This window comes from Chrysemys picta, chromosome 16 (genome assembly GCF_011386835.1).
Source record: "Chrysemys picta bellii isolate R12L10 chromosome 16, ASM1138683v2, whole genome shotgun sequence".
In the NCBI taxonomy this organism is placed as follows: Eukaryota; Metazoa; Chordata; order Testudines; family Emydidae; genus Chrysemys; species Chrysemys picta.
The window spans coordinates 24,857,666-24,871,678 of record NC_088806.1 but is presented as its reverse complement, the minus strand read 5'-3'; the positions used below and the strand labels follow the sequence as shown (position 1 = coordinate 24,871,678).

Below are 14,013 nucleotides of genomic sequence, written 5' to 3'. Positions count from 1 at the left end.
AATCTACAAAAATCCATTTTTGCTTCAAATTAGGCATAGTTCATTGTGAAACTCGCCTCTGCAGGACAATTTCCCTTAACAGTCACTGACATGTCTCGGCCTGGAAAAAATATATTGTGGTTATATTTCTTGGGAATTTTTTTTTGGGGGGGGGGGGGGAGGGAATTAATTGCTTTGGGTTTAAAGACAGCTAAAAAATTGGGAGTCTGATTTGTGAAGGAAGCGGGTTTCATAGGGGGTTAGGGGTTATTTATTGTTGTTATTACTTTATATAGTGCCACACCTGGGCAAAGTAAGCCAGTGGACTAAGGGGAAAGTGAAGTGGCTGTCTGTTGAAGATGAGTCCCGTGTAAAGCAAAAAATCTCACAATTCAACAGCTGCTTCACTGGAAGTTCTTTCTCTCCGGGACACACTGGGGGATGACTGCTCAAGTGAGCCGGATTGAGCAAATGCCAGTATATGCTTGTGGGAGGCATCAGAGTGAGGTACCAATAAGGAAGGTACAGAGAACTAAGCTGAGATGTAATAGAAGGATCCATATACCAAGTCTCAATGTCCATCTCTCAGAGCTTGGAAATGATGCAGAGAGGGTGGAGAAAAGGCCATATCTAGTCTGACTTTAATATAAGAAGATCTAAGTCTCAGCTGGCTTCAAGATTACAAGTGCTTTAGGAAATCGTACACTAGGATGTTTGGTGAGCATCTGAGTGACTTAGCTGTCTATGCGGAAGTTGTAGATTCCCACAAGCGACAGGTTCAAATCCTAACTGGGTCAACTCAGCTCTTCATCCTTCCATAATGGATCACTGAGTTGCATGCTTTTTCCTGTGTGTGTCTTTCTGCTGAGACCTTAAAAGCAAGTAGCTTGATTTGCACAAATCCTGAGCACCCGCAATGCCCACGCAGGTGTCAGGGGCCCAAAATCTCTGAATAACACGTCACAAGATGCTTTCTTCTTTGCATGGATATTAAGGAACCTATGGAGCTTATTCTGAAAGAGCAAGTCTTGATGCCAGTGTGCTTTGCCTCATTTTTTACTCCTCCCCATGGGTATGCAGCGTGCAGTGGTGCTGATGGATTGTCGCTCTCTCTATTTCAGAAGTGCTGTATCTGAGTGGTTTGGAGAGGAGTGAGAAAAATTCTCAGCAAAATGGGACATGCTTAACATTTGAGATTCACTCCAATAAGAAAACTTCATGAAATTTCACAAATTTTTCTGCTCAAAAATTAAAGTATTTTAAGAGAAAACAGCCTATTTTTTCCAGCAGAGGAGTGTCTGTTTTCAAACAAAGGGGGCTTTGCAGAGAAAACTTGAAATTCAGACACATTTCCTGAGATAAAGTAACCATTTGACTTAATTTTGCAGAAAAGGAACATTTCAAGGGCTGGAGAAACAACATGGCAAATATTTCTTTTTCATGTGAAACTTTATGCAAACATTTTCTCCACTTCTCACTCTAATGGGATCTGATGCTCTTTTACTCACCTACAAATGCTCCCATTTACCACTACCTTGCTGCTATGTAAAGATTATTTGCACAAGTAATGATTGCAGGATCAGGGAATTGCACTTTTGAGATCCTTCAGGTTCACTATAGAAATGTAAGATAAAAATATTGGGTCAACTACCTCACTGGTGTATCTCCAATGAAGTCAATGGAGTTATGCCAGCCGTAATTTTAGCCCATAGGGATATAAACCTTCATGCTTCAAGGTATATGTCAACCTCTAACTAATGAGGGTCAGGAAGGAACCATCCCTAAGGGTAGGTTTTCCCATTACTGCAGGGTTTATTGCACCTTCCTCTGAAGCAGCAGGTTCTGGCCACTGTCTGAGACAGGATGCTGGCCTTAGTGGAGCCCTGGTCTGATCTGGTCTGGTGATTCCCATATTCCTATATTCCTATTATAATCAAAGTGAAGGGGTAAGAAGAGGGCCCTACTGGGAAATACATGTTGACTGGTGAGCTGCTGCAGAGCTTAATGCCTTGTTCCTTTTGCCCTCTGCTCCACCTGCGTCTCCTCCAGATCATTTACTGATCCCTTCTCTTGTTTGCCTGCATTAATCCTGCGTTGCCCCTGTGATATTTCACTGCCGGTTCTATGTGTTTCATTGTGTTATTTTGCAGAATGGACTTTTTGATTTAAAAAACAAAAACCCACTGGACTCTTTTTGTCTCCATCTTAGGGGCGCAAACCTGGCTACTTCTCTTTCCTGGACCCCTTTTCTCCTGGTGTCTGGCTCTTCATGTTACTTGCCTACCTGGCTGTCAGCTGTGTCCTCTTCCTGGTTGCTCGGTACTGTTACTTTTATTCAGTTCCTTTCCCATCCTCGTGGTGCCACCTAGTGTCAGAATTTGAGAACTCCATGGGGGAGGGCGGGGAGGGGTTAGGTGGGGGGGGTCTCTGGGAGCAATAGTAATGGGGGTTGGGTGTCAGATCATCCACTACCCACATCTGTCTGTCTTTGCTGTTCAGACACATGCGCAAACACATTTCACTGATGCAAATGGCAGTCCTGTGACCCCCATTGAGAAGTACTGGCATCATCGCAATAAGACAGGGGCAGTAGCAGATCAGTCAGATTAGCATGTATTTGGCTGCATTGGCATCAGCCAGTGCCGGAGGCAGCTTTAAAGTCTGGAAGGGGGAGGTTTGAGGTTAGGTCTCATGCAGCACAAATGGGCAGAGCCTTGCTCTGTTTGCATGCTAAATTCATCACAGAGAAGCCCAGCTGAGCGCTTTCAATGGGAACCGTGACAGCCAGCAGATCCGGACAGATGGCAGGATGTAGAGATCGTCCTCGGAAAACAAATTCACAAGCGTTCCCAGGATCTCTGCTGGTTTCTCCTACCTTGTCAGGGCCCTGACTGTACAGAGATTGGAAACAGCATTAGCATCTTTCTGGAGACTCACAGTTTAAGCACTGGTCTTGCTGGACCAGTGTCAACTCAGGTTACCTGTGGCCAGGTGTAATCATATTACTGAAGGCTCCTCGGCAGTACTTCTCCAGTTGTGGAGGGGGGGACCGTGCTACAATGCTGTTTTCCCCTGACCCAGTAATAACATGGTTCTTTTGGGAGCCTAGATGTTCTCTATGTCCTGGCAGTGCGCTAAAGATTTGCCCAAGGGCACTGTTTCAGGGCATGGCGAATACCCAGCCCTCGTTACAAAATGGAACTGTGTAGTCACTGGGTCCCCTGGCCTGGCTGGAGTTGTAATGTTGACAAGGCTTTAATGGTTTTCAAAATCGTGTTACAGCTTCAATAACACAGCTCTGTAAACCATTTAACAATGCAGTCAGGCACTACGTGCACTGACATTTGGAGCCAGGGTACCCTTCTGTACATGTTTTAAACATGATTCTCTAGAATGGTGCTTACATGGTTTCTGATCTCAGTGGAGGAAGATTCGTAGAAAATACTCTCCCAATGTGCTCAGGAGTTTGTAGCTCACTGCAGGGCCATTTGGCCCTTGTGATTGGCAGAAAAGCTTCTCTCGGGACAGCATTTCGCTGTCAAACATCCAAAGAGAGGAAACGCTACCTCTCTGGAGTCGCAACAAGGCACAATGAGATCCAAAAGCAATAATACATACTGTAGTTTGGCTAATGTCAGTGTGAGCCGATGGGAGTCCCCACCCAGTTCCCAACACAAGCTGCAATCATAGCATCAAAAAATCAACCGCTTGGAGTCTGGTTTTATTAATAACAACACCACATTCACCCCCAACTCCAGCCTTCTCCCTCGGTTTGGCTGCTCCTATGGTTCCTACCCGTCTGCCCCAGCTCCTAGATCCCTCTCTCAGAGGGCTGCTCCCAAATCCACATGGAGTGTAGGGAAGCATGCCACCCTTAACGATCATTAATCTGCAAATCCGTCGAGAGTCCCAAACCCCTGCTTAATGGCTGGGTCAACCAGAGAATCCAGCCACCCAGGGCCGGCTCCAGGCATCAGCTGAGCAAGCTGGTGCTTGGGGCAGCAGATTGTTGGAGGCGGCATTCGGCCCAATCCTAGGGTGGCACGGCCGCTTTTGTTGTTGTTGTTGTTCTTGTTCCGTTCCGGCCGCCCTGTAGGGGGCGGCGATGCGGAGAACCAGAGCGCCCTGCAGGGCAGTCCTCTTCCTTCCCTCCCCGCCGACCGGAGCGGAGCCCTCGCGGCAGGCAGCGGCGCAGCGGGAGGGGCCGCGTGGCAGCGCCCCTGTTGTAGCCCTGGCCACCCCCTTCTCTCTCTCTCCCACCCGCTCCCTCCTCCTCCCCCCCCCCCCCCAGCCGGTCCCCCTGCACCCGCGCTCCGGCCGTGACTCAGGTTTTTGTTTTTGTTTTTTTGCTTTGTCGTTCTGGCCGCCCCGTTTTTTTTTTTTTTTTTTTTTTTTGCTTGGGGCAGCCAAAAAGCCAGAGCCGGCACCTTATTACACTGACAAAGTTTGCACCAGTTCCCTCTTGCAGCAAATCTGTCTGTCTATCCCTTGGGTCACTGTGCATGCCTCAGTTAGTAGAAGGAGGAACGCTCACTCAGAAAAGAGTTTCACTGCAGGAACAAGGCAGTCTCCAGCCTGACAACTCGTGTGTGCCCATGCCCCATTTCTAAGGATGCTGGCTGTGAGAGCAAGCCAGCCACAAGAGGATTTCTCCTCCTACCAGGAAAAAGGGGATGAAAAAGAGACGTGGGCCTGGGAGATGGAAAGCGAGGTAGAAGTTGAGGTGGGGGATGAGAGCCACTTTGCTGATTCACACGCTAGGTGCTCAAATAACTCCTCACCTGTGATGCCCGGGAGTTCTGTCCATCCCTAGCACCGTTATTCTACGTGGGAAGCCAAGTAAGTGCTACTCTGGAGATCTGAGCTACCGTCATTTCAATGACACTCCACAGCCAGGTTGATCTAGCAATCGTTATCCTTTCTACAGTGTGTTCCGTGTAGATTTCAGCTCCACCCCCGTGAGCCAATCAGAGCACACGGCACTTTCTAAACACCAGGCTCCAACTTTGTGTTTGAACTCTGCAATGAGCCCCTTGATGCCTGTTGCCAGCAAGAGTTTCCTGCTTAGAAATTCTGCCTCCTGGACAGTTAGAGCCTCGTCACTTTTCTTTTCCCCCTCCTGTATACGGTATTTCCTGTATCATGAACATATTTGGCCCGGTTGTTTCTTGTCACTGTAGACTGACGCCATACGAGTGGTACAGCCCCCACCCCTGCTCGCAAGGGAGGTGCAATCTCCTAGTGAACCAGTACTCTCTCGGCAACAGCCTGTGGTTTCCAGTCGGGGGTTTCATGCAGCAAGGATCTACTATTGCCCCTCGAGCTCTGTCCACACGGTGCGTCAGTGGAGTCTGGTAAGGAAACATGCCCATCAGAACTGTAAACAGCCTACAGTCACGGTTCAGGGTGCTGTAGTGTCGCTGCTGTAAACTGTTTTGGAGCTTTAGGGTAAAACACTGTGGGATTGTTTTTACAAGGGTTTTGACATGTTGGCCGACAGCACACAAGTCTCGGATAGTAGGTTATTACTCCACACTCCTCCCAAAAGAGCTCCAGATTGGGACAATCCTGCAGTTAACAGGAATTCTGCTACCAGAATGCTCCCAATTAAACTTATGGCCAACCCAAGCAGAGGGCCGCTAACTTGTTGGGCTCCAAATCCACTCTGTTTGGTTTGTAGGCTTCAGATGAAGAAGGTTTGGGTGGTTAGGGCCTTTGCATGTGTTTGGCCTATCGCTGGGCCTTTACTGGAAGCAGCAGGTCCACAGCACCGCTGGCCTATCACTCCAGGAGGGGTAAGAGGATTGAGATCAGATTGAATCCTAGGGGGAATCTCAGTTCACCTTTTCTTCATCCTCCCTTGTCCAGGTGGGCATTCACCTTGATCATCATCTCCTCTTACACGGCCAACCTGGCAGCCTTTCTGACCGTGCAGCGGATGGATGTGCCCATAGAATCGGTGGATGACCTGGCTGACCAGACAGCTATTGAGTATGGCACCATTCACGGAGGCTCCAGTATGACCTTTTTCCAGGTGAACCCCATTCTCTTGCTATCAGGGAGTGGGGGAGCCCTCTGTTAGAATCAGATGTTCCCCAGGTAATACACCTTGTCCTGTCTTCTGTGTGTCCCGTTCTAGTCTTCGGTTTGCGGGGGAAATTCTAGGAGAGCCCAGACCAAGTGGCACCCATAGCAGTTTGGGCCCATTTTATAGTCACTGATACCATAATGAGATTATTTATATGGTCCCATTTGTGTGCTCGGTGCCTTATAGACATGTACAAAGTCAAGGTTCCTTGCCCATTAGACTGACATAGCAAGAAATATGAGTAGACTGGGATTAGGATGGGAAGAGGGGAATCTGAGTTTGTAAGGGTTATTTACAAAGAAATTTCTGTTTTTTCTTGGTTGTATTTTCAGTGGGCCAAATTCTCAACTCCTTAATTCAGATTGTATCCTCAACCTAACCTCCTGCTGAGTGACAGACTGAATCTAAGGGGAGTTGTCCTCAGGGTTGGGCACAAAGTCTCAGATCCTATTTTTGAGGAGCTGGGCCAAGTTGCTCAGAGACAAGAGGTGAGACCAGATTGTGCCAGAGCTGAGATAAGGGAGGGAAGGCTAAGAGGTGAAATTTGAAGGAGGCATTTCCTAGCACAGCAATGGAAACACTCCTTGGAAGCTAGATGCCTAGATTCATGGGATATCTTTGCAGGACAGCCAGACAAATGCCTAGCTTCTCGTACTCAGAAGATCAGTTTGTGCACAGGACACCAGAGAGTGGGTAGTAAAGTTGTCCGTAGCCATATGCTGTACCCTCCTGATAATACCATCCCTGACAGCTAAGTATTTTGAGCCAATTTTTCCTAAGTGCGTATGTATTGTTAGGCGGCCCTAACTTCTGCACATGCAAGACTCAGTTTGTATCAGCACCTAGGTGTTGGCCAACCCTGATTTGCACAAGCAGACCTGTGTGCGCTGGTGCAAATCAGGGTTGGTGCATGTGTTAGAGTCTGCTCACATGCAAGTCAAAGATTCATAGATTCTAGGACTGAAAGGGACCTCAAGAGGTCATCGGGTCCAGTCCCCTGCCAAGTTAGGCACATGCAAAGGTTTTCACCCCATTTAGCCCATCATAGACTTCCGTATATCTCTGCATTTCCCTGTTCTGTCCAGAGTGGGAATGAATGAGTTAATCTTTTGCACAGCGCTTTGAACATACAAAAAAATGTACAAGGATTATTTATTTATTAAATGCTGAATTACCAAGGGGCAAGCGCTTTTCTCACTCTATTTTCATTTTGAATTGAAGCAGGAAGCCCTCGAAATCTCACGAGTGAGTCTGATCTTTCCAGCCCAATGTTGTAGACCCAAGAGGTTTGGCAAAGGGACGCTTAAGCAGAATGCTGTGTCTAACACTAATTGAACAACGCATGAGTGAATAAAAGACTGTGCCTAATGCATTTACTTAGTCCTGCGCTCTTCAGGGACACTGCAAGTTACAAATCATGGGCTTGAGTCTCCATTGCATCCTGCATAGTCATTTACGCCAGTGTAAACGGAGTAAAAAGTAAATCAGCATGTGGCATTTTTTACCCCCATTTTGCAATCCCTTTGCATTGGCGTAAGTGATTGCACAAGATGCAGGGTGACAGAGCCCCCCTTATATTAAATAATGATAATTAATCATAAAAACTTAGAAATACTAAATCTGAGTAAATTTGAACTGTAATTTAATTTCAGTATCTATGCTGCTGGTTTAATGTTTGCCCTTCACTCAGCTCAGGAAGTAGAGATTAGCTTAGTCCGTTTCCCTTTTGTTTCAAACACAAAATCCTAGATTTCAACAGCCGTAAATTTTGAGGGAAATCAAATTAGATGTTATTACTGGTCCCAATATGGGGCCTGATCCAAAGCCCATTGAAGTCAATGGGCTGCACCAAAACCCCAGATCCAAACATCCAGAAAGTTTGGGTCCAAACTTTGTGGCCTAGAGTTTTTGGGCCTTTAAACTTTTTCTTTCTCATTGCTGCAACATTTGGGTTGCAATTGCTGCATGGGAGTGTTGGTTGATTTAAAAGCAAACCAGCCAAACAAAAATATTTGCCACTGCACTTAGTTTTTCAAATGTCATTGTGAAAACATATTTTTCATGTTTTATAATTTTAAAAAATATTTTTAAGCTAGGAGCTTCAAAGGAGCCTAAGGGAATTGGGCATCTGGCCCCCTTAAGCTTCTTGCAAAAATCTAAGCCTTCTATTTCAATAAACTTTTTAATTTGGGACCTAACCTATCAGATGGGGTCCCCTGCAACAGCTCTTCTTCCTTCCTCTTTCTTGCAGAATTCCCGTTACCAGACGTACCAGCGGATGTGGAATTACATGTACTCCAAGCAGCCAAGCGTGTTCGTGAAGAGCACGGAGGAAGGGATCGCGAGGGTGCTGAATTCCAACTACGCTTTCCTGCTGGAGTCCACCATGAACGAGTATTACCGTCAGCGCAATTGCAACCTCACGCAGGTCGGGGGCCTTCTGGACACCAAGGGCTACGGGATTGGCATGCCAGTCGGTAGGCGGTGAAGAAAAATTATAGCTATTCTCAGCTCTCTGCAGAGGATCGGAGCATTTGAAAGGCTGAAACGGCTCTAGGAGCAATGTCAGTTTTCACAGATGTGCCATGTGTCACTTTTATTTCAAAGAGACACAATCCAGAGGAAAAATCAAATGTAGTTTAATTGTTCATCTGCGTCCCTTTAGATTATATAAAATGAAAGACTTTAAAAATATGCCATTATTTTGGCTGCATTTGTGCTCGTTGTTTGCTGTTTTGCCCTTCATTCAGCACAAAAAGTGAAACTAGATTTGTTAGGTTCACTTCCTGCTTCTAGCTCCAGTGCACAGCTGTAAAATAACTGCTGAGAACCCCAGGGATTTTATCACAAGTCTGGTGTTTTCCTTAGAGCCTCAGCTTCTGGATTCAGGTTATTAGCAGAGAATCTCAGCTTTCTTTTTTTTGGAAAATGAAAATGTCTTTAGCCCTCGTGGTTGAAGAGAAAAGCCTGAAATGTGAACCTTAAAGGTTCCAACTGCAGCTGACAAATAAAAAGGCCCCCAAATTTGTTATCTATAAATATCTCTTGATTCTTAGGCCAGTCTCAGGATTTGTGGGGAGGGGGCACCTGCTTCGTGACTTTTGAATACTTGGGGTTAGCAACATTGAAATAGTATCATTTATAGCTTCCTTTCTGGTTCTCATACACATTGCTGTTGTCTTTGGATTGTTACTATTGTAGAGGATGGTTTAAATCCTAGAATAACTGTATTTTAACATTTCCATTAGGTTTTGTTTAAAAAAAAAAACACCTTTCATTTACTAAATCTAAATTACAGGCTTAAAGTAGCTGGCTGCGTCCTGTGAAACTGTAGAATTGCAGTGGATAATGCACATGCTGCTACTTTTTACATTGGTGGAATTTCATTGAATTACTCTGAATTTACCCTGTTGTACAGCATAATCTGTCTGAGGGTCTGTCTTCTGGATCTCTGATAGTGAAGAGTACAGAGAGAGCTTGTGGCTGGGGGCTTGAACCTGGCTTCTAGTGAGAGTTTGGGTTTGCCTGGTGGTTAGATTAATTGCTGCTATAGCCAGAAAGCGGTTTCCATTCTTGTCCTCTTCTCCATATGGGACTGATGGCCAGAACTGAGCTACAGTTACAGGCACAAGGAGAGGGAATTGAACTGGATGATTCAGGGGAATGGGAATCAGACGTGCCGTTGCCCATTTGAATCCTGCCCAGCATGGCAGCGACCAAAAGTTTTTCCCTTATGCTGGCTGTGTGGCGGCCTGTGGGAAACACCTTTGATCCCCACCTGGTCCACAGGGAACAAATCATCGCCCACAGCTGGGACTGATTTGTTGTCCATCTCAACGGCGAGGACTGAATGAGCCATCAGGACTGAACTCCCCTCTGTCTTCTTGGTAGGAGGGTTCTCTTCAGTTCAGGCACATTGACAGGGCAGTGTGTGTGGTGTGGAGAGGGGAGCTGCCTAAACTATATCTTAACTCCCCTCCCCCTGGGTGCTGCAGGCTCCATATTCCGAGATGAATTCGACCTGGCCATTCTCCAGCTGCAAGAGAACAACCGCCTGGAAATCTTGAAGCGAAAGTGGTGGGAAGGGGGCAAGTGCCCCAAAGAGGAAGACCACAGAGCCAAAGGTAAACCCTGATTCTCAGAGACGCAGGTGCTTCCTGCCCGGAACAGAGTCTATTAATAAGGATGTACAGCAGTCCCATTATTATAGATGCTAGCAGAATGAGCTCACGCACCCTCCGCGAGCGATACCAGCCGGAGGTTTGGTTTGGTTTTGCAATTATTCTGACCTGAGATTTCTTCCTTAACAATGCAAGGAGAAAATCAAACAGCTCTGCTGAACCTCATGCTGTGTGTTTTTGCCTGGGGCAAAGATAGTAGCAACAACCAAATGACAAATCTTGGAGGCATATGGAGGGTAAATTAGCTTCTAATGAATGTGCTCAGCATTACATGGGAAAATAGATGGCTGAAAGGATTGCATCCAAATCCTGGACTCCGTTAAGAGAAAATGGAATTTCATCACGGAACCTTTGGTTAATGGGTTAATCTAAAGCTCCTTTAGAACAGGAAAGGGGGAATGGGGACTTTATTAATAAGGCTTTAAAACGGAAGAGCACGTCCTTCTGGGTAAAGCGATGCAAATTGCCATAAAAGCCATGGCCTTAGGCTGATGTCCCAGCGTTAGGAACAGTTGCCAACTTAAAGCAATCACTACATTTTTGGCAGTTGCTTTAACTTAAGCAAGCTTTTTTTTTTTCCTGCAAGGCTAAAAGGTTCCTTGGCTGAGAGAACAGCCTTTTGACCCTTACAAGCCCGGAGACAAAGAGCCAAGCAGGCTTCTGATTGCCATTTCGTTTACCTGGCACATCTGACGCGAGGGTTTTTTTCAGTTTATAAGACAGACTGTATGGATCACACAGGGGCTTTGTCTAGCATGGAAACTTCCTCCGTATCCCGCTTTGCTACCAGAAAACCCTGCTGTGCACTTCAGATCATAGGGAAGGATGCTGATTGCTGGGAGTTACAGATGTGAGCTGAGCCCCAACATCTGGAACTGGATTCCAGATTCCTTGGGTCTGGGTTTTTAGGTCAGCCCCTTATCTTTCCAGGGGAAGGATGATCCAGTGAGCACTAGCCTGGGACATGGGAAACCTGGGTTTAAGTCCCCGCTCCACCACAGACTTCCGCTGTGATTTTGGACAAGTCACTTTGTCTGTCTGTCTGTCTCTCAGTTCCCCTTCTCTGCAACAAGGATAACAGCACTTCCTACCTCACAGGGGGATACGGGGTGCAATACATTAAAGAGTATGAGATGCTCTGCTCCTACAGTAATGGGCATCAGAGAAGTGCTACAGATAGAGTCTCTTGAGACCATTTGGAAAATGTGCACCCTGCCTTGGATTCCACCCCCCCCCCCAAAGCACCGGGATGTTTAGTGGTAAGGTTTCCATTCATGCCTGTTAAACCCCCAAAGTTTCAGGGGAAGGAAGCGTGGGGAGCAGAGGGGATGTCTAGATACGCTCCTCCACAGGCCTCAGCACAAGTAGCTCAAATTCTCTACAGGTCTCTCTTAAAATCACACAATAATCCCTATTTCTAGCCATTCAACACCAGTTCCAGGCCCCTCTCACTGGGAGTATTAGATTACAGGAGAGTCTCTGAGTGCCTTGTTGGACAGAAACAGCTGCCCAGTGACTTGTGAGAGCGCTAATTGCTTTATCTTGACATCCCAAATGCATAACCGAGCTTCAAAGGGATGAAAATCAACTGATAAATTATTAAAGGCATTACTTTCCATGGAGGGGAGGAGAGAGGAGGGGCACTCAGCAAGCTCTGCAGAGAGCAAACTCCACACAGGTCCTGAAGGGCAAAATCAGAAAAAGGGGCCAGTTCTGGTGTAGTTGGAGCAGGGGGACTAGGAGCCAGGATCCTGGGTTCTGTTCCTGGCTCTGCCACTGACTCACTGCATGGCATCAGGCACGTCACTACCCTATTCTGTGCCTCGGTTTCCCCATTTGTGGAACTGGGATGGTAATAATCAGCTCGCAAGAGCTGCATGGAGTTAATGCAAAGTGCTTGGGAGGAGTATTGTTTTAAATGAAAACCCAGCTATATTCTAATCCAATCTTTGGAGGAAGGTTGAGCCAGGCCTGTGGGTGAGGGTGGGGATGTCTCTGAGCTGGGCATGGGGGAGAGGGGAGTCTGAGCTGATATTGGGCAGTGCTTATAGGAGGCCGAGGCAGGGTCTGGGTTGTGAGTGTGGGGGGATGGGAGGTGAGGTTTGAGCTGGGCCTGGGCTGTGACTATGGGATACATTTTATGCCCTGTAATTGCTGTCTTAGCGGAAGCACCTCTGCCTGCAAAGGTCTGATTTACTGGGTGACGAGAGCCCCTGAAGGTTGCCAAAAGAATGATGGAGAACGGGGGAGAAATGTCACCCTGTGAGTTTTAAAACAAAGCAGGTCAGCGATTTACAAGGATTGGGGGGAGGTTTTTATGTCGAAAAGCCACGCAGAGATTCGGTCAGTAAATCACTGATTCTCTTGCTTTGATTTAATGTTACAGAGGGGAGAAGATTTTACAGGTGTCCTGGTTGACTAATAGCCACATACAGTCCCCTCAGTGCAAGGTGCCGCATGCTTCATTGTAATCAATTCAATCAACAGTCCAGTCCACCCGCGGCCCTAGAACAAGTAGTGCTGAAAGAAGTCATTTCTGGGACTCTGCGTGCTGAGCTACGGGCCCAGCTTGCTCTCGGCCTCCTTCCACAGCTGCTACAACAGGGATGGGAGAAGAGAAGACAGGGAGTGATGCTTCCGTCCGATTCATCGGGGGAACGGGTCAGAGTGTGTTCAAGGCTGACAAGCTGGGTGGCTTCCTGGTGTCAATTGATATAGCCCCATTGGACTTCAGTGGAGCTAGGTCGATCTATATCACTTGGGGACCTGGCCCATTGACGCCACTGGAGTTAGACCAGTTTACACCAACTGAGGATCTGGCCCTATTGACTTCAATAGGTCTCGGCCAGTTTACATCAGCTGAGAATCCAGCCCATTGACTTCAGCTGGGGAGCCTGGCCCACTGACGTCAATGAAGCTAGCCTGATTTACTCCAATTGGAGATCTGTTCCATTGACTTCAGTGATGCTCAGCCGGTTCACACCAACTGGAGATCTGGCCCTTGGAACCAAATTTGCCCCTGCTGTAAGTGGAAAGTCAGTATTCGAGATCCCAATCTTGCTTACATCAGTGAAAATGCAGAGCAATTCATTGCCAACGGGGTTACTCCACTTTTGCCCCATTGTAACTGAGATGCAGAGAACATGGCCCCTTGATACTAATGACTTAGAAAGAGTATCTCTTTCTTGGCACGATTTTGTTGGCAGTGTGGGTTCCCCTCAGTCCTTGGATTGAGAGTTGTTTCAAAGACAGATGAGGAAATGCCCTTTTGCTGTGTCAGTGCTATGAGATACAGTCTTAGTGACTAGGCCATTGGAGAGGGACTGCGGGGACCTGGGTTCTGATTCCACCAGTGACCTAATGTGTGACCTTGACTAAGTCACTTCTCCTTGTGCCTCTGTTTCTCCTTTTGCCTGTCCTGTCTATTTAGATTCTAAGCTGTTTGGGGCAGGGACTGTCTCTTACTGTCACCTAACACACTGCGGCCCTGATCTCAGTTGCGTCCTCTAGATGTAAATAGTAATCATTTCCCATCAGCATTATTGCATGTGAATGAAGGAATTGCTCTTGGTTTCCATCTCTTCCTTCTCTTTGCTTTGTCAATGATGCTTTCTCATGTCGATTTACTGACTTCATAGCGACAACCGCGGAGTAAATAATTTGCACGACATAATTTATCTGATTGATCTTTCCTCCTTTTCCTGCTTTGTTTGTCTGCAAACCGCTTTACACTTCTCTCAGAGGTATTTGTTGTTTGAAATTATT

At 46.8% G+C, this 14,013-nt stretch overlaps 1 protein-coding gene across 8 annotated transcripts in view; it reads left to right on the top strand.

Moving 5' to 3' along the window:
* Positions 1-14,013, top strand: part of GRIK4 (glutamate ionotropic receptor kainate type subunit 4) — a 317,543-nt gene that overhangs the window by 300,849 nt on the left and 2,681 nt on the right. For all 8 annotated transcript variants that reach the window (XM_042851897.2, XM_042851894.2, XM_008164539.4 and 5 more), the window contains 5 exons: positions 2,189-2,298; positions 5,160-5,333; positions 5,848-6,013; positions 8,319-8,544; positions 10,063-10,191. In XM_042851897.2, coding sequence (XP_042707831.2) covers positions 2,189-2,298; positions 5,160-5,333; positions 5,848-6,013; positions 8,319-8,544; positions 10,063-10,191 — 805 coding nt within the window. The remainder of the gene's footprint in view (positions 1-2,188; positions 2,299-5,159; positions 5,334-5,847; positions 6,014-8,318; positions 8,545-10,062; positions 10,192-14,013) is intronic.